This window comes from Hemiscyllium ocellatum, chromosome 4 (assembly GCF_020745735.1).
Source record: "Hemiscyllium ocellatum isolate sHemOce1 chromosome 4, sHemOce1.pat.X.cur, whole genome shotgun sequence".
Taxonomy (NCBI): Eukaryota; Metazoa; Chordata; class Chondrichthyes; order Orectolobiformes; family Hemiscylliidae; genus Hemiscyllium; species Hemiscyllium ocellatum.
Genome location: NC_083404.1, coordinates 80669983 through 80693378, shown reverse-complemented (window position 1 = coordinate 80693378; position 23396 = coordinate 80669983). Strand labels below are relative to the sequence as shown.

The 23396-nt window shown below is 39.3% G+C and overlaps 1 protein-coding gene across 1 annotated transcript in view; it reads right to left on the bottom strand.

Moving 5' to 3' along the window:
- Positions 1-23396, bottom strand: part of prkdc (protein kinase, DNA-activated, catalytic subunit) — a 238657-nt gene that overhangs the window by 138828 nt on the left and 76433 nt on the right. The window contains exons 30-40 of the mRNA XM_060824031.1: positions 22424-22557; positions 21098-21352; positions 18876-19102; positions 16697-16905; positions 15474-15597; positions 12889-13047; positions 10486-10689; positions 7048-7233; positions 5189-5293; positions 1667-1834; positions 271-398 (exon numbers count right to left, since the gene is read on the bottom strand). Of these exons, the coding sequence (XP_060680014.1) occupies positions 271-398; positions 1667-1834; positions 5189-5293; positions 7048-7233; positions 10486-10689; positions 12889-13047; positions 15474-15597; positions 16697-16905; positions 18876-19102; positions 21098-21352; positions 22424-22557 (1899 nt within the window). The remainder of the gene's footprint in view (positions 1-270; positions 399-1666; positions 1835-5188; positions 5294-7047; positions 7234-10485; positions 10690-12888; positions 13048-15473; positions 15598-16696; positions 16906-18875; positions 19103-21097; positions 21353-22423; positions 22558-23396) is intronic.

The following is a 23396-nucleotide window of genomic DNA, read 5'->3' as shown; positions in this document are numbered from 1 at the left end:
AATAAATCTGCTAATAAAAACCTTCCTTGTTACACTAAACATCAAAGCCATGAACAAACATTGATATTTACAATCACAAGCAAATCTTCAGGCATGTCCAGGGATAACAAATTTACGAGCATTAGAGCTATCACAATAAATTATCATCATATATGTATCAGATCAATTGTGTTATTAATATGAAGTTGCAATAGGGCTGAAAACATAAATATGTACATCTTTAGAAACCAATTTCCTTCAGTTTACCACACTGTATACAAGATGTGATACCTTTTTGCGATATTTTGGAAACAAATCTGAAATGCTTCTTCCATGACATGCCTGTTGTCACGGCACAGAACTTCAGTCAGAATTTGTAACAACAGTGGACTCTGAGATAGCTCCAAAGCATCAAGTAACTGAAAAACACAATGAATCACACCAACTCAAAGAAGGAATCAGAGTACTTAATAATGTTAAGAATCATAAGATATAACTCTCAACATGAAGAACACAAGATGGTTAATAACACTAGTGAGTGAGAATACAAGACCATTCACCAAGAATTAGCATTCAGCTTATGTTCAGCAGTTCCTAAATTAACAAAAGCCCAAAATGTCAAGTTCGCTCTATTCAAATTTTCCAAACAAATTAAATTGCAAAACTGAAACAAGGTACCCTGTACAAATGACATTGTTGGAAACTGTACAATGTACTCCCTCAGCCACATGTTGGTATTAATACTAGCTGCTTGCAGTAAGTCAAATAAAGGTAATTTATGGAGTACTTTTAAAAGAGAAAAAGTCCTAGGGACACTCCTGATCCATAAATAAAATAAGACATAGGTCAAAGGAAGTGAGATCATCAAGGGCAAGAATTATAAAGGATGGGATAGCGGACAATGCAGCAATGGGCTAATCCAGACCAGACAGCACAAAGAAATGGGCGGGAGTTGGGTTAGGGTGGGCAGAGGCAGTGATAGGGATCAGCAGTGCTGTGAAGATGAAATAAGGTTGTCATTGAGATTAAGAGAATACAAGATCACAGATTCAACTCAGTGGCAAACCAGGCAACAAGTTGCAAATAGTCTGGTTCAATTTGAGGCAGAGGTCTGGGGGAGTTATGCAATCAGCAACAAGGAGGAGTTTGTGCTGGTTCTGCTTTTCCCATTGTTTACAAATGACAGTTCATTGCTGGACAAGCAGCTGGACTTCATTGGACTCGTTTCTGACTTAATTTCCAAATTATTAATATCTTTCACTTCCTAGGAATTATTTTTGCTCTTATGAGAACTTCACTAATTTAATTACTAAATGACCCTTGATAATAAAATTCTGATCTCATAAGAGATTTAGGAATGCCATGTGAAGGTGCAGGTATTCTCCAAATGCATTCTATTGCAACAGCAGATATGTCACCAATGTATATGTGGAAGGAAGAGGGAAGGATAGAAAAGTGTCAATATTTTGGAGCATTAACTTCATACAATGTGAAATAAATTCAATTTATTATTTTTGCATGCTGAAAACGCTTATACCATTCTTCACTGAAACTGAATTGCCCCTTCACCAATAAATGAATCCAAGATGAAGATTTTGAAAAAATGCATGCATTCAGAAATACTGGACAAAAAACGCCTAGTCAGATTTTTCCATCCTGAAGTGCAATGTCAACAAATAGCACTTACTTTCTTGACGCAGTCAACATAGTTGTTGTATCTCAACGTACCCTTAGGAAATTCATCTGATTTCATAGGAAAATGGGAAGCTATGAAATGGTTGAGAGCATTTTTAAGCGTGACAAGATTTTCTTCTGGAAGTTGTGTAAAAAATGGCAATATGATCACTGCCTTGGTCTAAGAAAAGTAAAAACAAGTTTCAAAATCCTTCTACTTGAATTCCATTCATTCAAAAGATGACACATTTCAAATCCAGCAAGGGCTTTTAGAACATGATTCATTCAGTAACACAGGGGCAGGAGGAGGTTATTCAGCCCCTCAGGCCTGCTCTGACATTATAATTCATGGCTGATCTACACAACAACATATGCCATGTCCCTTGATGCCATTCGTAATTAGAAATTTCTCAGTTTCTGCATTGAACTCAATGACTGAGCTTCCACAGAGAATTCCAAAGATTCATCATTGTCTGAGTGATGTTCCTCATCTCAGTCCTAAATTGTTGGCCTCTTATTCTGAGGTGGGGAATAAAGTAGCAGAAGAAGTGAACACATATTTTGGTTCTGCCTTCACAAAACAGGACTCAAATAATTTCCCTGAAATGTTACCGAACTAAGGGTGTGTGTGTGTGTGTGTGTGTGTGTGTGTGTGTGTGTGTGTGTGTGTGTGTGTGTGTGTGTGAGAGAGAGAGAGAGAGAGAGAGAGAGAGGGAGAGAATGACAGAGGGAGAGAATGACAGAGAGAGGGAGAGAGAGACAGAGAGAGGATCTGAAGAAAATCCGTATAATGTTTTTAAAAACGTGCTCGAACAATTAACGGGATTAAAGGCTGACAAACCCGTGTTTTACAGGTCTGAAAGATTACTGGACCTGAAATGTTAACTCTGCTTTCTCAACACAAATGCTGATAAGCATGCTGAGTTTCTGTTTGTGTGTGTAAATAAGTGGGTCTTTTCCCCAGGTGGCAGGCAGTGACTAGAAGTATAAAGCAGGGATTGGGCTTCTAATGATTCACAACATATGATTTAGATAGGTGAATGCTATATTTCCTTATTTGCAGACAAAACAAAACTGTATAGGATTGTGAGTTGTGAGAAGGATGCAAGGAGGCTTCAGGATCTGGATCTGGACTAATTGACTGTGAGGGTAAACACATGGCAGATTTAGTACAACATGGATAAGTATGAAGTTAACACATTTTGGTGGAAAAAACAGTATTATTTAAACAGTGATATATTAGAAATGTGGAAGTACAAAGAGATCTTGATATCCCTGTACACCAGTTAATGAAAGTTAACAGGTAGGTGTTCAAAGTTTGTGAGAAAATTTGTAGCTCGGGTGCTCGTTGTGGTTCTGCTCGCCGAGCTGGGAATTTGTGTTGCTGACGTTTCGTCCCCTGTCTAGGTGACATCCTCAGTGCTTGGGAGCCTCCTGTGAAGCGCTTCTGTGATGTTTCCACTATAAATGCCAGAGGAAACATCACGGAAGCGCTTCACAGGAGGCTCCCAAGCACTGAGGATGTCACCTAAACAGGAGATGAAACGTATGCAACAGAAATTCCCAGCTCGGCGAACAGAACCACATTAACAGGTAGGTGGTAGTAGGAAGTAGGAAGGTAAACGCTATAATTGGCTGCATTGCAAGATTCGAAATCAGATGCCAAACTGCAGTTATACAGGGGCTTTGAGAGACCCCAGCTGTTGTATTGTGTGAAATTTTGTTTAGCCTACCTCAGACAGTTATAGGACATTGCAGTAAAGGTTCACAAAGCTGACACCAGGGAATGACTCGATTGTTATATGAGGAGAGATTTAGCTTGACTGAGCTTGTATTCACTAGAGTTTAGATGAATGCGAGGAGCCCAAATTTAAACATATAATGCTTACAGGGCTAGACAGACAAGAAGCAGGGATGATGCTTTCCCTGGAGAGGGAGTCTAGAACCGGGACATTACCTCAGGATACTGGATAGGCAATTTAGGACTGGCATTAGAAAACATGTCACTGATTATATTAAAAAAAAGATAATTTCTTAGATATTGATGACATGAAGGATATGGAGAAAAAGTGGGAATATGGCTTTGAGACAGAGGATCCACTGTGATTATATTTAATGGCAGAGCAGGCTTAAAGGGCTAAATGGCAGACTCATGTTCCTAGTTTCCTTATTTCTATGAAAGTTATCTATGAATCTGCTTCCAGCACTCTTGATTTTAACAACTCATTGCGAAACTTTTCATCATCCTTAGTTATCCTCTGGCTCTTTTGCCAGTCACCTTTCATCAATACATTGACACCCCCACCCCCACCAAGAAAACAGCTTCTCCATGATTAATCAGTTAAAACCTTTCCCTATTTTTCTTGCCTATCTTTCATTTAATTCCAAACAAAAAACAAATCTCTTCTGCAGGTAGGTTTAGCTCTCAAAATTACTCAAGTTTAGGAGGGGTTATCACACTGCCCCAAGCTGATTTGTGCTTATAGTTTCTGAATTTCATTTATAATACTGATTGGTATTGGTGTAATGTTAATTATCTGGTTTATTACTTTAACCATTACATTTCCCCCACTATACATCTTCAAATTTCCTAATACAGGTACACAATCCTTTATTGGAAATTCCAAAATCAGAAAAGCTCCAAAATCTTTTTCGAGCAGTGTGGAGCATCATTTTTGCATGCGAACAGGTGACCCAACTCCGCACCCACTCAAACAGCGTCACTGAGATGTGATGTGGCAGCATGGCCCAGCACTGGCAGGCGTCAATTGTGTCTCAGTGCTCGTACTATTCACGCATGGGTCAGCTGTTAGGTAATTGCTTTTTATTTCACGTGAAAATGTCATTTATTCCAAAATCTGAAAAATTCCGAATTCCAGAAAACAACCAGCCCCTAGGATTTCGGATAAAGGATTGAGTACCTGTACAACAGCCTATCACAATCAATTTCTGATAAAAGTGACATGCAGTCAATGTTTTTAGTATTTTTGTAAGATTCCAAATCTTAAACGGAAAAGTAATTTTTACAGCAGAGCAAAAGGATGCTGAGAGCTTGGCAAGTGGACACTGACTGGTAGAGGCAAAGCCTTAGAGGTGCATCAAGGAATACAATTAACTGTTCTGGTATTCTTGCAATTCTGCCCTGAAGGATACATGATGAAAAGCTTCAACTGAATGTCTCTTATTTCAGCAATACTCATAATTGTTTTAAAGTCTATTTTAGCACATCTGCTGCCAAAGGAAGCTAACAAACAGAGAATTTCCATCTCTCCTTGGGATAACAGAATCAAGGAGAAACAAAATTAGAGCAGAAATTGAGAGTTAGTGTTGTGTGCACTTCCTATTCAAGTGGTGACAAGTTGTACAGCTCAATAGAAACCAATGAACAGGAATATGCACCTAAGCGTCTTGGTTAGTGACTCAGAAATCTGGAAAAAAATAAATGGGAATTTTCCACACTAAAATTTGCTAATTTAAAACAATTAGAGCCTACAACATACTTAGCTTTTCCCAAAAGATACTCTTAAAGAGATACCTTCAAGTTTAAAGCCAATGTTGAGTCCGTCAATATTGTGGTATAAGTTTGAAATACCATTGAAAATGCATCATGACTCTTGCCAAAAGAGACTGAAGAATCAATCTGAAAAAAAAAACCACATCCATTCAAAGTAACAAAACTCTGCATAAAGATAAATCGAACAAATAATCCAAAAGGAAGATTCTTTTCCCAAGAAATGTTTTAATAATTCGCTGAATCAGGAATGGAGGTGAGAAATGTTACAGCCACAGTCTTTGTGACATTGAGGTTCTAGGTTGCATGTTCAGTCTCAAAGAAGGCACTGAGGTCAGGTTGGTTCAGTCTGTCACTAGCCTGTGAGGAGAAACCTAACTGGTAGGACACAATGTTTATGGCAGACTGGATTGTGGACAAGCAAAGAGTGTCTTTGGGAGAAAATTAATTGGCTTGAGAAGCATCATTACTAGGTCATTCCAGTACATTGGGAGAAAGTAACATTCCTGATGAAGAGCTTATGCTCAAAGTGTGGACTCTCCTGATCCATGGATGCTGCCTGACCAGCTGTGCTTTTCCAGTGCCATACATTTTCATTCCAGTACACTGCCTGCCAAGAGAATAACTCCCTCTGTACAGAATTGGTACTTGATATTCAAAATACAGAATAAATATAAATACATACAGACACAACATTGAAGACAAACGTTTAAAACTGATAAACTCACACCTTATTAAATTGGCCTTATCAACATGTAATTTCTATCTTACTTGAAGTGTCAAGTTTACACCATATGAAATCTGAAACCGATATACTTACACTCATAGATTCAGTTCAAACGTAAAACGTTTATTTTGAAGTCCTATTCAAATCTGAGCGTCAGCTGCCTACCTGTCCTTCCTGCTAATCCCTTCACCAAGTGCTCTCTGACCTTCGAATTCAGCCACAAACAAAGACAACACAGTCACATAGGCCAAACTTCAAATTTCATCAAACTACTTTGAGCTTAGTTCATACTTTGGCTCCTTTTTCTCTCAAATCTCTTCTATATAATCTCCTAACAGAGCAATCCTGAGGCCTTTTTTAACCAAAGTGCTATCTCACTTTCTTGGTAGTTTAGTGCATTTTTAAAGTGCATAGCAGACCGTGATTCCTAGTAATGCAGCTTAATTTTTTACAAATTATTTCTACAAATTTTACAAATCAACAGGACATAAATATTACTTTTCTCTAATGCATCTTGCCCCCTCCATTTCTCAATTCATTGTCTGTTTTTTGTTTCCTTTCCTTGCAAAATTTTTTTCTGTCTCTCCCTCTCCATATTTCTCCATTCTTATGCTTGTCCTCTTTCATATCTCTCCTCACCTAATTACAGTTGACATGAAGTATACTTCATCTTTATTCTCTCTGTTTAATTTAAGATGATCTATTAACAAGTAGATTAACAATTAGAAAGTGATGAATCAAACATTGTAATTATGTGACTACTAGACAGATTTCATGTTTACAGATTAATCACCAAAGTATCAAAACAAATATTGATGAGTCAATGTTATAAGAATTGGCTGCATTTTCTTGAACAACTCTTCAGAAAGTATGGATTAATTATTCAATATAGCCTGGTTATTTATTAGACCATTCTAAATACAATCTTGCTCAACATGATTACAGCTGTTTTTGAACAAATAAACCTGATATTGTATCTTCTCTTAATTTTACTTCTAATAACGGGAAACATTATCATTACACACAACACCGTCTCCAAAACAACAATATGCTTCTGAAGGTATAGGTGCATCTTTCCATGGGATTCAAATTTCATATCCTGATTGCACTGATTCACATTTATCAGACATACAGACAGATGGTAAACATAATATACCTGCAGTACTTTGGAAAGCAGTGTTAAGACAGCCATCTTACTCTCTGGGCTAGATTTCACTGACCACCAGGAATCAAGTTTTGCCCAGTTTGAAAGTACAGCACTGACCAGGTAAATACCCTGCTTCTTTCGGACAGTATGGTCTCTGAAACTGTGGTCAAGCATTCCATTCAGAACAGCGCTCACCTAAAAAAAGTAGAAAGAAGAGCATTCTAATTGTGTATGGACAGAGTGTGAAATAGCTAAAAATCTTATGGCATCCTCAATCAATAAATTCAAACAATACAATTTGTTTTGCTATTGCTGACACACAGTATAGATGCATACACAAATAAATCACCATAAAATAAATCCATATGTCTCAATCTCCTGTCTGGTTTCACACTGAACAAAGCTTTATATTACAACATTCGGCCTCATCACAGATCCTGTGAAATGATTGATGAAGTTAGTTTTTCTAGGTTATTTTTAAAAGACTTTATGCAAAAGAAACTAGAGTATAATCTACATAATTTGGACCTGTGGAAACAGGAGCTAATGTAGTTTGGTTAAAAAAAAATCACTATTAATCAGAGCCAACCCACATTATGTAACAACAGTGATTACATTTCAAAATGCTTGCCAATTCTATGCTTACTTTACGTGCTTATGGTATGTGGGCGTCTCTGGCTAGACCAGTATCAATTGTTTATGCCTAACTGTCTTCAGGGGTGAGCTGCCTTCTTGAACCACAGCAGTCCATTCGGTGTACCTATATGCATGATTCCATCAGGGAGAGAATTCCAGGATTGTGATCATGTGACACTGAAGGAACAGTGATATATTTCCAAGTCAGGATAGTGAGTGGCTTGAATGGGAACTTGCAGTTGGTGGTGTTCCCATGTATCTACAGCACTTGTCCTTCTAGATGGTCATAATTATGGGTTTGGAAGTTGCCTACTAAGGAGCCTTGATGAATTTCTGCAACTCATCTTGTTGATAGTACACCCAATTGCTAGTGAGCATTGTTGGTGGAGGGCGTGAATGTTTGCAGTTGTGGTGCCAATCAAGCAGACTCCTTTATCCTGGATGGTGTCAAGCTTCTTTAGTGTTGTTGGAAATGCATTCATCCAGGCAAGTTGGGAATATTCCATCACGCTTCCAATTTAGTCATCTAGATGATAGACAAGCTTTGAGGTTTTAAGAGGTGAGTTAGTCACTGAAAGATTCCTAGCTTCCAGTTTCCTTTTGTCAATGGAGAAGTTATAAAGCTAGCCCAGGTCAGTCCTGGTAAATGGTAACCCCCAGGATGTTGATATTGGGGTTCAGTGATAGAATCCCTACAGTGTGGAAGCAGGCCCTTCGGCCCACCAAGTCCACACCAACCCTCTGAAGAGTATCCCAGCCAGACTCATTCTCCTATTACTCTGCATTTATTTCTGACTAATGCACCTCACCTACACATCGCTGAACACAATGTGCAATTTAGCATGGCCAATTCATGTAACCTGCACATCTCTGGGTTGTGGGAGGGAACCGAGCATCTGGAGGAAATCCATGCAGACACACGGAGAATGCGAAAACTCCACACAGACAGTTGCCCAAGTGTCCCTGGCGCTGTGAGGCTGTAGTGGTAACCACTGAGCCACCGTGCCACCCGGATGTCAATGTTACGATGACATTGAATGTCAATTGGCAATGATTAGATTGTCTCTTGTTGGAGATGGTCATTACCTATCATTTGCACAGTGACAACTTGCTAACAAGTGACAACCTACCACTTGTCAGCCCAATCCTAGATATTGCTCAGGTCTTACTACATTTGGAAACAGACTGTATCAGTACCTGAGAAATAGTGAATAATGTGGAACATTGTGCAGCCATCAGCAAACTTCGTCACTTCTGACCTTTGATGGAGGGCAATGTCCTTCATTAAACAGTTGAAGATGGTTGTTCAAGGACACTACCCTGACGATCTCCTGCAGAGATGTCCCTGGAGCTGGGATGACTGAACTTCAACAACCACAACCATCTTCCTTTGTGCCAGATATCCAACCAGCTGCAAGTTTTCCTCTGATTCCCACGGATTCCAATTTTACTAGAGCTCAGCCAAACTCAGTCAATAGCAGCCTTTATGTCACAGGTAATCACTCTAACTTCACATCTGAAATTCAGCTCCTTTGTCCATGATTGTACCAATTACGTTCAGGAATTCAATGTCCCTGGCAGAACCCAAATGCTGAATAGATACTGCTTAAAAGAATTGTTGATGACACCTTCCACCACTTTACTTATGACTAAGAATAAACTGTTGGGGCAATAATTGGTCGGGTTGGATTTGTTCTGCTTTTTGTCCAAGTATACCTGGACAAATTTTCCAATAATTTTCAGCGAAGTCCCAGTGTTGTGTTTGGACTGAAACAGCTTGGTTAGGTGGCAGCAAGTTGTGGAGAACAAGTCTTCAGTACTACGGCCTGAATGTTCTAAGGGCCCATGGTGTTTGCAGATTGTAGTACCTCCAACCATACCTTGACATTACATAGAGTAAAGTGAATTGGTTGAAAACTGGTATGGGTGAGGCTGGAGGCCTGTGGAGGGAGCCAAAATGTATCATTCATCTAGTACTTCAAGCTGAAAATTAAATGTAAATGATTCAGCATTATCTTTTGTACTAATGTGCTGGATTCCCATATTGATAATAATTGTCCACTATCATTCACAACTGGAAATGGTAGGACTACAAAGCTTAGATCTGAACCACAGATTGTGAAATCACTGAGCTCTATCACTTGCTGAGTCTGCTGTTTGGCATGCAAATAGCCTTGTTTTGAGGCTGCACCAGGTTGACACCTCATTTTCAGAGTACAATGTGGCTGTTGCTGATGGCCCACAATGCCTTATGAATGCCCAGGCATGAGATTCTATACCTGTACTGTTTACAATGTAATGATGAGTGGGGTTACTCTCAATATGAAGACGGGACTACTTCTCCACTAGGACTGTGTAACTGTCTTTCGTACTGATACTATCATAGATAGATCTATCTGCAGCAGGCGGATTGGTAAAGATGAAGATAACTATGCTTTTCTCTCTTGGTGTTCCTCCCACCACCTGCCACAGATCCAGTCTAGCAGCAGTATCCTTTAACACTGGACCAGACTGGTCAGTCAAGCTGCTGCCAAACCATTCCAAGTGGTATTAGTAGCTGAATATTAGCAGGTTTTGAGAAGATTTGTAGTTCAGGTTGAGGTTCTGATTGTAGGTTTGCTCACGAACCTTCCAGCTCAGTGAGCAAACCTACATCCAGAGTAGCTGAATATATTAGGTATCCCTATAACTACAAATCAATATCCGCTGACAAATAGGTTATCTGGGGGAATATTTAAAAAAGACGCCTTAATTAATTATTGGCACCCTCTTTAATAATCCCTGTACAATTATAATTTGAACAGTGCTTACCATTTTAGGGTTTTCTCTTGCTGAGGTCATTAACTGGGCCACTGCAGAGTTTAGATTTCCGAGCAATTCACTGTTAATGGTTTCAGGAAACAAATTGTAGAAGTATTCACCATGAGAAAAACTGATGAAGTGTCTCTGTGATGCCCCTGAAAGTGGCACAGAGAGTTCAACTGTGTTCAACAGCAACGAGACCAGTTCTTCACACTATAAGGATCAAGAGACAGAGTCTATTTAAACAGTTCCAATTTCATTTTTCAGTAATGATAAAATCTTCAGTTAGAAATAATATGGAACTAATCTTCCATATTGTCAACAAGCTGTGTTTATAGAATGTCTTTAATGTCGCAAGACAACCCAACATGCTTTGCGAGCCTTAACATTTAACAACAAAACACACATCAAAGCTTGGTCACAGAGACAGGTTCTTAAGGAGAGTCCCAAAGGAGAGGTCCAGCAGTGTTAAAATGCACTTCCAGAGTTTAGAACCATGAAAGCTGAAGGTATATGTGGAATAATTAAATTCAAGGATATAAAGACCTGGAAATTCTCCAAAGTTGTAGGACTGTCATGGTTACAGAGTGTGAAGCCATTGAGAAATTTGAAAGGACTTTCAAACAGAGTCTTGCTGGACCAATGGAAGCAAATGAGAAGGGTTACAGGTGAACAGGGCAGGTGCAGGTTATGCTACGTAAGTCCTCATTTACAGAGGGATCAATTTGGGAATGTGGCCAGTATGTGATTGTCTTACTTAGTGCCACAAAAGCACAGACAATAGCTTAAGCAGATGAGCTGATGCAGAAGCAAAGCCGTGCATAAAACAGGAGGAGGTCAACTTAGTGATGATCAGTTAAGCCAAGTTCAGGGTCAACTGGGACTGTTTAAGACAATACTGGAGACCAAACAAACCATGTGACTCATCAGAGCCGGTGGCGTTGTTAAGAGTGGTGATGGTGAGGAAAAGCCGAATATCATTAGCAAACCTGATATTGGGGTTTACAAGGATGTCACTATGGCACTGTGCATAGGTGAGAAATAAAGAGGGACCAAGAGTAGATCCTTGATGGATACCAGAGGCAAGACTGCAGGAACAGAGTGGAGCATTGTAAGTTGTTCCCTTGTTACACCTTGATGTATAAGAATGGAATCAAGTGAGGGAGATCCCAGACAGCTGGAGGAAGCAGCTGTGGTCAATCATGCCAGGATGAATTCATCAAATTCTTAATCATTTAACTACCAGCTATGAAATTAATAAAGTAAGGGATTTGGGTGCTTCACAGTCTATTTATTTAAAGCTTCTTTGTCAAATAGTGTCTTAATTCCTTAGTTCTAATGCACTGGTTGCAGCAAGAGGTAGTGACAATAGGAGATCAGATCCAAGAGATTGCTAGTTCAATCTAGACGGAGCTTTTCCCATTTTTCAGCAAAAGTTAACAACCAGGCAGCAGTAGCATAAATTAGAAAGGCTCACAAACCGAGCTAAGTAGCATCATGCTCACCAGAGCTATTCAGAGAGTAAGACTAGCATTAACTGCAATCAAAAGGTCAGCCTTGCATCAGGAAGTGGGATTCCTTTCAAGGGCCATAGGGTGCCCAATCAGAAGGACCCACCCCAACCCTTCAAGGAGGATGCTGATACACCTAGTGGTTGACCCAAGTAGCCAAGTGACCATTGCTGCTAGTATAAATGATCTTAATCAACCTGATACATCTCTGGAGTAGGTGGGACTTGTACCTGGGTCTTTGACTATCACTGCACCAAGAGGCTGTTGGCATATTCTCACTGACAGCAAGGAGAGGGCAATAATTGGCCTTTAACAGAATCATAGAATCCCTACAGTGTGGAAACAGGTTCTTCGGCCCAACAAGTCAACACTAACCCTCCGGAGTATCCTACCCAAAACCATTTCCCTACTGTTACTCTATATTTACCCCTGATTAAATGCACCGATCCTACACAACCCTAAACACTATGCACATTTTAGTATGGCCAATTCACCTAATCTGCACATCTTTGGATGCTTAAGAACTTCAATTTACCTGAGGCTTGTCCACTATTCAATGCCACTGATAAAACACCAGCAGTTGCAGGACAGCAATAGATACACCATTCCTATCATCCCATTAATTCTGCCACACAAACATCATATCCTCTCACCCCAACTGGTTCCCAGCATACTCAGTGGGTTCCCATAAAATCACATTTTAGAAGTGAAGACTGTGGTGTGGTAAATTTTTCAGTACTGCAAACGGTTATTTTGAAGAATTTATTTTCAACCAGAAAATATAAGTAAGGAAAGAAACATAAAGGACCATGGCAAAAGATCTCCACTTGACAATTGCATTGCAATGGAAGATTACTTCTGAAATCCATCACACTTGTTATTTGTTGCAACAGTCACTGACCTGCCCACCAAGAGAAAATGACAGCTGTAATAGTCCATCTGCTAACATCTTACTGCTGACATCCATTGTCGGAAGTGATTTCCTTTCATCTCCAGGTGCAATCCCTTTATAGACAGTTGATAAAAGCTTCAAATTCAGTGGTGAGTCAATACTTCCAATCTGTATTAAATAACAGTAACATTTCAAACAATGTATTTTAATATTCTTCTGATCAAACTTAACTAATTCTCACAGTGGATAAAGACATAAAATTTGGTCACTATTCTCGCACAAGATTGGTCAAATGATCTACATGAGAGCCACAGCCAGAAGAATCCAGGAAGGTAATATATTTCTCTTTGTTTTTAAACTTGCTTTACAGAGGAACAGAAAAGGCCTCCTCCACACTGGGCTCGCTATACCCTTTGATCCCTCAAGTCGGCCTTTTACAATCCCAGCTGAAAATGTGTTGCTGGTTAAAGCGCAGCAGGTCAGGCAGCATCCAAGGAACGGGAAATTCAACGTTTCGGGCACAAGCCCTTCATCAAGAAGCCCTTCCTTCCTGATGAAGGGCTTGTGCCCGAAACGTCGAATTTCCCGTTCCTTGGATGCTGCCTGACCTGCTGCGCTTTAACCAGCAACAGATTTTCAGCTCCGATCTCCAGCATTTGCAGACCTCACTTTTTACTCTTTTACTATCCCACCCACCAGTCAATTAGCATTTTCCAATGGTAGAAGAGACTTCAGATTTAAAATCACCCCAACTGCATGCTGTGGAACTCAAGACAGCTTACAAAACTGTCTTGGTCCCTGCCAATATGACACTCACCCCAAGTTAAATTTAGGCTTGCATTTCGGACTTAAGAGTCATAGAGATGTACAGCATGGAAACAGACCCTTCGGTCCAACCCATCCATGCCGACCAGATATCCCAACCCTATCTAGTCCCACCTGCCAGCACTTGGCCCATATCCCTCCAAATCCTTCTTATTCATATACCCATCCAAATGCCTCTTAAATGTTACAATTGTACCAGCCGCCACCACTTCCTCTGGCAGCTCATTCCATACGCGCACTAGCCTCTGCGTGAAAAATTTGCCCCTTAGGTCTCTTCTTTATCTTTCCCCTCTCACCCTAAACCTATGCCCTCTAGTTCTGGACTCCCTGACCCAGGGAAAAGACTTTGTCTATTTATCCCACCCATGACCCTCATAATTTTGTAAATCTCTATAAGGTCACCCCTCAGCCTCCGAAGCTTCAAGGAAAACAGCCCCAGCCTGTTCAGCCTCTCCCTATAGCTCAAATCCTCCAACCCTGGCAACATCGTTGTAACTCTTTCCTGAACCCTTTCAAGTTTCACAACATCTTTCCCATAGGAAGGAGACCAGAATTGCATGCAATATTCCAAAAGTGGCCTTGCCAATGTCCTGTACAGCCGCAACATGACCTCTCAACTTCTTTACTCAATACTCCGACCAATAAAGGAAAGCATACCAAATGCCTTCTTCACTATCCTATCTGCAACTCCACCTTCAAGGAGCTATCACCCTGCACTCCAAGGTCTCTTTGTTCAGCAACACTCCCTAGGACCTTACCATTAAGTATATATGTCCTACTAAGATTTGCTTTCCCAAAATGCAGCACCTCGCATTTATCTGAATTAAACTCCATCTGCCACTTCTCAGCCCATTGGCCTATCTGGACCAGATCCTGTTGTAAACTGAGGTAACCCTCTTCGCTGCCCACTACACCTCCAATTTTGGTGCCATCCGCAAACTTACTAACTGTACCTCTTATGCTTGCATCCTAATCATTTATGTAAATGACAAAAAATAGAGGACCCAGCACCGATCCTTGTGGCACTCCACTGGTCACAGGCCTCCAAGTCTGAAAAGCAACCCTCCACCACCACTCTCTGTCTTCTACCTTTGAGCCAGTTCTGTATCCAAATGGCTAGTTCTCCCTGTATTCCAGGAGATCTAACCTTGCTAATCAGTCTCTCGCATGGGGAACTCTGTCGAACGCCTTACTGAAGTCCATACAGATCATATCTATTGCTCTGTTCATCTACTTCTTGTTCATACTGGGCATTATCTTAATTTCAGTGGCAATCTCACCTTTTTTTTTGCCAGGACAGAAGAAACTCTTACCATGGAGGGATAATTCTGGCATATCGCAGGCTGAATTTTCTTACTTCAAAGAGAGATGGCACTCAGATCTGTTTTGTTAATAAAATCACTTCAAACTCACTACACTGACATCAAACTTTAAAGAAAAATCCTATATCGTGCCAGACACCGCTCTTCATCTCAACAGCAATTAGCTTTTGGGTGTGAAATTGCATTTTACAATTGGAAAATATTAATTTATTCCTGAAGCAGTGCTTCATGTTAATGTTGTTTCAACTGTCTGCTGCATATTTTGAGAATTCTTTAGATAGGTATTTTCCCAATCAACCTGTCAAACAATGTTATGTCACACTTCTAGAGAATGTGGAACTTGAACCCCACTCTCCTGTGAATGCTGCAGATACGATACAAGAAAAAAAAACTGCTTCGATATGTATGGGACTTAGTGTACTGTTGATTTTGTAATGTAAAAATTACCTGGCACTTCAATACAGAGTTCAGAAGTCCAGCCTTGTGGAGTTGTTTGCAGGCTAACAGTATGGAGGTCAATTTGGCATGATCTGATTGACTGTATAGATCAACATTACACAGATCTTCAATGCTGTCACACACACAAACACATAAATTAAAAGTTAAAACATGCAGAAATGCTGGAAATCTGAAATTTAATCATTTATGACTTGAAATAGAAATGATGGGTTAACATTTTGTGTCAACACCTTTGACAAAACAATGTTCTGATGCAAGATTTTGGCCTGAAATCTTCAGCAATTTTGCAGATAGCAGTCTAATGCTTTCATATTTACAACATTTTTAAAAAAAACATGTATCAGTCTTTTTCTTCCATGACAGTCTTTGTGTTAAATGAATTTCCTCCTGATCTTTTCCAGCAGATCCCTTCCACTTTTGCGATACCTAGATGATTCTTATGGGGGTCCTTCAGTCAATATACCAAAAAATGCAAAATTTGAGCTGAGTTCTCCTTCCTTACTGGTTTTAGACCATGAGACCATAAGGCGTAGGAACTGAAGCAGACCATTTAGTTCATCAAGTCTGCTTTGGTATTCAGTGAATTCACGGTTAATCTGATAATCCTCAATTTCACTTTCCTGCCTTTTCACCATAACCTTCCATCCCCTTACTGATAAAAAAACATTTCAGTCTTGAATATGCTTTAATGACCTAGCCTCAATAGCATTCTGTGATAAAAATTTCCACAGATTCACAACACTTGGAGAGAAAAATATTCCTCCTTATTTCCAACTTAAATGTATCACCCTTATTTAGATTATGCCCTCTGTTCCTCGACTCTCCCACAAGGCAGAACAACCTTCCTACACCTACCCCACCGTTTGCAAAGAACCTTTAATTTTCAAGAAGGTGTCCTCTCTTTCTTTTAAATTGCAATGAGTACAGTCACAGCCTTCTCCTTCTATACTTGGAGACAGTCTAATGCATCTTCTCTGGACTGTCTGCTACACCAGAAAATCTTTTCCAGAAACAAACACAGAAGTTGTTGGGAAAACTCAGCAAGTCTGGCAGCATCTGGGGACAGAAAGAAGTGTTAATGTTTTGAGACCCTCAGAAGAAGGGTCCCCAGACTCCAAGTGTTAAACTTATTTTCTCTCCACAGATGTGGCAAATCTGTCGGCTTACATTTTAATTCATTATGATTCCTGTAACATCAATTCTAATTTTACCTCTGTGACTTAAGCCTTTTTTTCATGCTGCACTCTAATGATTCTTGATAAGGCGATGTTAGTGCTGCTTTCAACAACCTCACGGAGATGTCTGGTAGACCTTTCATCACTTGTACGTCTGCCATATTAAATCCAATACTTGGTGGATCAATGACTACTGTTGCTACAAGTTCGAACAGGGTGGAATTTAGTAAGTATTTCTCCAGCGTCTGAATGGAAAAGGGAAAAAAATGCAAAGAAGTTTTAGAAGAATATAGTCTCTTCAACCAAAAAGAAAAGTCAAACATGAACTCACATGGTTCAATACATCGGTTTGGCTGCAGGTATCTGTGAATGAATGGAAAGCAAGAATATTCAGGGTTCATATTCCTTGGAAGTGGCATTACAGGTAGACAGGGTGGTGAAGAAGGCATTTGACACACTTGCCTTCACTGGTCAGTGCACTGCATATCGGACTTGGGGTATCAAATTCCACATTACAGGACATTAGTGAGGCCACGTTTAGAAAACTGTATTCAATTCTGGTGTCCCTGCTATGGGAAAAATGTTGTTAAACTTGGAAGCATTCAAAAAAGATTTACAAGGATATTGCTGGGATTGGAAGGTTTGAACAATAGGGAGAGGCTGATTGGTTGAGGTTTTATTCCCTAGAGCATCAGAGGCTGAGGGATGACCTTTTGGAGGTTTATAAAATCATGAAGGGCATGGATAGAGAAAATAGCCAAGGTCTTTTTTCCAGGCTAGGGAGAGTCTCAAACTAGAAGTCATAGGTTTAAGGTGATAGGTGAAAGATTTAAAAGGGACCAGAGGGACAACTCTTTCATGCAGATGGTGGTGCATCTATGGAACTAGGTGGCAGAGGAAATGGTGGAGGCAAGTACAATTACAACATTTAAAAGGCAATTGGATGGGTACATGGGCCAAATGCTGGCAAATGGGGCGAGACCAGTTCAGCATGGATCAGTTGGACCAAAGGGTCTGTTTCCATACGGTAAAACACTATGACTCCAGTAACTGTTACATTAAACCTGCACAAAAACGCTTGTTTGGCCTCAGCCAGACTACTGCATCCAGTTTTGGCACTGTACTTTAGGAATGTCATGAATGCATAGGAAAAAAAAACAGCTTTACACAAATGATTCCAGAGATGAGGAATTTCACTTATGAAGACACACTGGAGAAGCTGCGGATGTTTTTGGAAAAAGAAACATGGGAGGAGATCTGATTGCAATATAACTTTAGAAAGATTGAGAATGAGAGGGCACATATTTAAAGCAATTAGTAAAGGAAGTAAAAGTGACAGGATAAACATTTTCATGCAGAGAAGCATTAGGATCTGGAATCACTAACAAGCGTGGTGAAGGCAGGTTGAATTGAGGTATTCAAAATGTAGATAGATGGTCATTTAAAAAGGAAGAATGTAGAAGGTTATATGATCATTTGGAAAGCTAGCACAAACTAGCTGAATGGTCTCCTTCAAGGCTCTAATAATTTGGTGAATAAAAGGGGTGAGTTAGCATTATGCTGTGACATAAAAAGCAAGGTCCATAGTTTTAATTTCCTATACTTGAGTTAACAGATCACAGCTGTGATGTTTGAACGTATGTAATCCCAACCATTTTCGCATGCTTCATCAATGACCTTCCCTCCATCATAAAGTCAGAAATGGGGATGTTCACCAATAATTGCACAACGTTCAGCACCATTCACAATTCTTCAGTTCCGGAAGCAGTTCATGGTCAAATGCAACAAGATCTGGACAATATCCAGATGAAGGGCTTTTGCCCGAAACGTCGATTTTCCTGCTCCTCGGATGCTGCCCAACCTGCTATGCTTTTCCAGCACCACTCTGATCTAAACTCTGGTTTACAGCATCTGCAGTCCTCACTTTTGCCCAACCCACAGCATGTGACCTGCAGCAGTTCAACAAGGCAACTCACCACCATGTTATCAAGGGCAACAAGGGATGAGCAATAAATGTTGGTCAGCTAGTGACACCCAAATGAATAAAGAAAACATTCTCCTGAGAGCAAGAGGGCCCAACGAACAGGCAGCTCAAGCTAGAAAAGGCTAAAAGTGGCTAAAATAAAAGCATTACTCTATATTGACTAATAATTATAAAACTCAATTTAACCAAATCCAAATACTCAGTACATTCTGTAAATATCTGAATTATTACCTTCAAGAAATCCTTTTGGCAGTCCTCCAGGACCATGCTAACAAATTCCATAATACGAACAATGATAGTACATTTATTGAAATTGTAGTCCTCTCTCTCCCTCGGACTAAAAAGTATGCCTTTGATGCCATAAGCAAAGCTCTCCTCTGCAGCTGTGATGTCATGCCTTGCAAGATTTGTCAAGAAGAAATTCAGGGCTTTCAGGAAGCTGGAATTCTCGCAAGTTCCTGGAAATGTCCGAAGAAAACATCTGAGATATTTAGTTCAAGGCATTATACTTATCAAGAACTTCCATTTTCCCATCATCCCTCTGGATGGAGACTTCACTGACAGACCCTAATTTGCAGTGATTTTAAGAATTATAATTTACTGACCAGACATGTTTAAGCAGGTAACTCCAGAGTAAAGTTAATAATAAGAGAAATATACCATTTGGTGGAAGATTGAATATACCCAAATATTTAGAAAAACTTTAAAGTTGAAAATGGAAAACTGACTCAAAAGCAGCAGGCTATAATGTAAATGAATTTGTATTCAATATTGTTACGTTTGACTATTAAACTGAAATAAAATCACTATTAACCTTCCAGTTCATTGAACTTTATTGTCACTATCTTACCTCGATACTGAGACAACTGACTTCTCCTCTCCTGCATCACTAAAATGGTTCAGTATATGGAGCCTTTGCTGGAACTGACCACAATATTCTCTTCAAAAACCACTCTCCCACTGTACATGTGAACAGTACTTCCCTCACAAGGTTCCTTTCTTAACATCTGGTTGTAGCAAGAAAATAATTTGCAGTAGCTCTCTCCCTACACCATACCTCTGGGAGTGCTTGAATTCACCTTCTCTTCTCTCTTAACAATTGCAAACACTTGGTGACATTTTCTAACAATAAATCAGATTGTGCATGCACCCTTTCAGTCTCTCTCAAACCCTCTGAAATTTCAGTTTGTTTGCGTCACATCCAATTCTAGTTGAGTTGTAGCTTCCTCAAAATGAAGCAACTGTCAAACCAGATTCTATTGTTGTCAGCCTCCACCATAAACTCTATTTCTTTTATTATTAGTGATTTCATCTCCTCTGCAGCGTCACAGGTTGAATCCAGGTTGTTCGCAATTCTGGTGGTCCTATTTGATTCTGGTCTTAGCATCCAACTATACTTGCACTCTAATATAAAGTCTACCTTTTGAATGTCACCCAGCCTTGTTCCTGCATCAGCCTGCCATTAAAAGGTTCATCTATGTTCTTATTACTTCTAAATTCAACTAATTCAATTCTCTCCCAGTTGGCATAACATCACCCACATTCATAAACCTAGTTCATCCAAGATTAATCTGCTGAATGTTAAGTCATAAGTGCCATGTGTTGTACATTGAGTCCTGGCCTACCAATGCCTCAAATTTAAGATTCTCATCCTCATTCTCTAATTTCTCCATGCCTTTCATGTTCTCTATCTCTGTAACTTTCCCCAGCATCACAATCTTCAAAGAATGTGACCTTTCAACACTTCCTGTAGATTATTATCCAGCTCTTCCTTGAAGGGTTCAATAAAGTCTGTCTCCATCACACAGGCCCGAACATCCATATTTCCTTTTCTACATCTCTCTGCTTCTCCACCTTCCTTTCCTTATTAAGACACTTCTTATACTTGGCCTTTGGTTAAGACTAAAACATCACCTCTGTTAATATTTGCACCTAAGGCACAAATTGACATTGAGCCAATCATTCTCCAGTGACATGCCTTTGTACATTTTCCCATGTTAAGTGGTTCAATAATGTAAGTTGTTGCTCATGCCTTTTTCCCCTAATCACATTGGCACTTTCTATCCTGTCCTTTATGATTTACACTGGCAACCTTCCTCAATTAAAACTATCACTCTTCCTCATATTATCTAAAAGTCATCTTGGCAACCATTCTCCTCTTTCCAATAAAATTCATGCTGGCACTCTTGTTCCCTCCCACCACAGCAGGATAATTTAGATTCACAGTTCTCAACTAACTGCCATTTTCTTGATACACAACAGGATTAATGCAGAAGAACAGAAAGGAAAATACTGCAAAAACACAGTAAGTTCAGTACCAAAGATGTGAGATGGAGGAATGTTTCAGATGCAAGACTTCACCTTGATTAGTGCAAACAATATTTTAATTATCAAATAGAATAAATTGTAAACGATACCTCAAATGTAAAAATAGATAAAAAAAGCACTCTCACCCATTATTTTACTTGGTTTGACCAAATGTAGCCCTATGAAGGTATTGTAACAATCTAGAGCTGCCAGTAACATATCCATCCACTGTAGTGCAGCTCTGACACTAAAAGGCTCTTTCAGAGCTTGGAGGGTGGGATGACGAATAATTCCTGAACAATTGTCATGATCACTGCCAGCTCCTTCAAATTTATTAACCAGGAATGAAACACCATTTCTCTTCAAAATTTCTTCCAACCACAATGATGCTGTTTTGGCTCCTAAAACAAAAATACAGGCATCATTTTCAATTACAGGTTATCATTTATTTGTATTTCTGTAATTCTGATTCCTAAGTTCTGAAGAGGAGTCATACTAGACTCGAAACTATTTCTCTCTCCACCTTCACAGCTGCTGCCAGACTCGAGTTTCTTCAGCAATCTCTGTGCTTGTTATCACTTATTCTTAAAAATCATATAACAGTTTCAAACAATGGTGGAAACCTGATAGCACATATGGTACTGTGGTAACAATGCACAATGACACTTCCAATCTAATCCATGCTTGATTTACCCATTATATTGATGAAATAGCAACTGCATTGTTTTGAGAGATTCCAACCATCAGCCAAGCATCTGGAACAGAAAGCTGGAGCAAGAGCGAGATTTGTATTTCATACTATCCAGTTCAAAGTGACATAGTGCAGCATGCTCACAGAACACCAGTCTGCCACCTCAACTACTAGTACTGCAAGAACCAAAGTGACCAGTCAAGCATCTCTGGAAAAGAAAGATTCACGGAACTTTGAAGTTTTTTTATAAATATCAGAAAAGGTTGAGAATTATTTAATTTGAATTAATCAATCCTCAAATACCTTGAACCTAAATTAATTATAATAAAGACTTGTAAATGTCATTTGCTTTCATTGTGTTTTTTTTAAAAAGTTGAGAACTGAAATGGGGAGGAATTGCTTTAAAACCAATGCAAGCAAGAAATCTGACACCCACAATAAGCATCTTAAATAGCTGTTTAAATGAGCAGTAATGGAACTGATTCCAAACAGAGGCTAAGGGGTTGTGAACCCATGAGGCTGGGCGACAATAAGAACTTGATTTTCTTTTGTGGCGGGAGTCTGGCATGATACTCCAGTGATACAAGGCAGACTGTAATTAAGGAAAGTTCTACTTTGTAAATAAATTGCACAACTGACAGTTTTTCATTAATATATCACACATCAAAGTCATAAGTAATCTGACTAATTGCTATTTCAAAAAAAAGGAAATATGAAATAAAAGAAATAAATTGCATATTAGTTGTAATTATAGTTGTTTTATTAAATAAAGCAAACACACCTGGCAAAATGGGAACAAATTCATAAAAGAGCTCCATGCATTTATGCCGACATTCTGTTTGGGGTCGCCCACACTGAGCCAGTAACCACATGACAACATCTGTCAAACATACCATCTGATCAGCAGGAAATCCCCTGTGGAAGCAAAATGAAAAACATAAAAAGAAACATATCGTCACAATTCTGTGAATTTTTTTTAATTACAACTACCTGTTCACAGTCATTTGGATATCAGAGACAGTAGCTGTACAAACTTAATGCCTTGAGCAATTTTTGTTTCTACATTTTTCTAGCCATAGGATTTAGGCTTTAGGAATGTCCCAGAACCTGAATTTTAAAATAAGTCTTTTCACACTATCAGAAAAATAACATTTATGAGTATTACTTCACATTTCATTATCTTCCCTTGCCATTCTCCTATCTTGTGACTGTTCTACAATTGAGAAGATATTGAGACAACCTGCTAGAAGGCTTTCATTTATATTCTTCCTGAATTGATGGTTAGAAATACTGGTGTGTAAATGCCTAACCCAGCTGTACCCCTCTTTTTCGTATAGTAAATACGTGACCTCTAATCAACATTGCATTGTTCTGCATTTGGAGTCTTGAGATATGTAGGTCACTATCATTCAAAAACAGCACATTGAAGTGTCCAAATAACAATGCATTTTCAGATCCATTTTCAGAGTAGGGACAGTTTCTGTCACAAGATGTGTGGTGTCGTTTTTATTAGGTTCTGCAGTTTTTAAAAATAAAATGGCCAAGTTTTAAATAAACATGGTTTTAAGCTGTGGTAGCATGCAGAATAGTATCCCCAGATGAACAATGACTCATCTGTGCTCACAATTAAATACTGACTAGTGACTAGCATGGCTTCACAAATATTCCTATCCTCAATGATAGAGAAACCCATCACTTACAAAATACAATACTGAAGCATAAGTAAGCATCTTCAGCCAGAAGTGCCAAGTTAA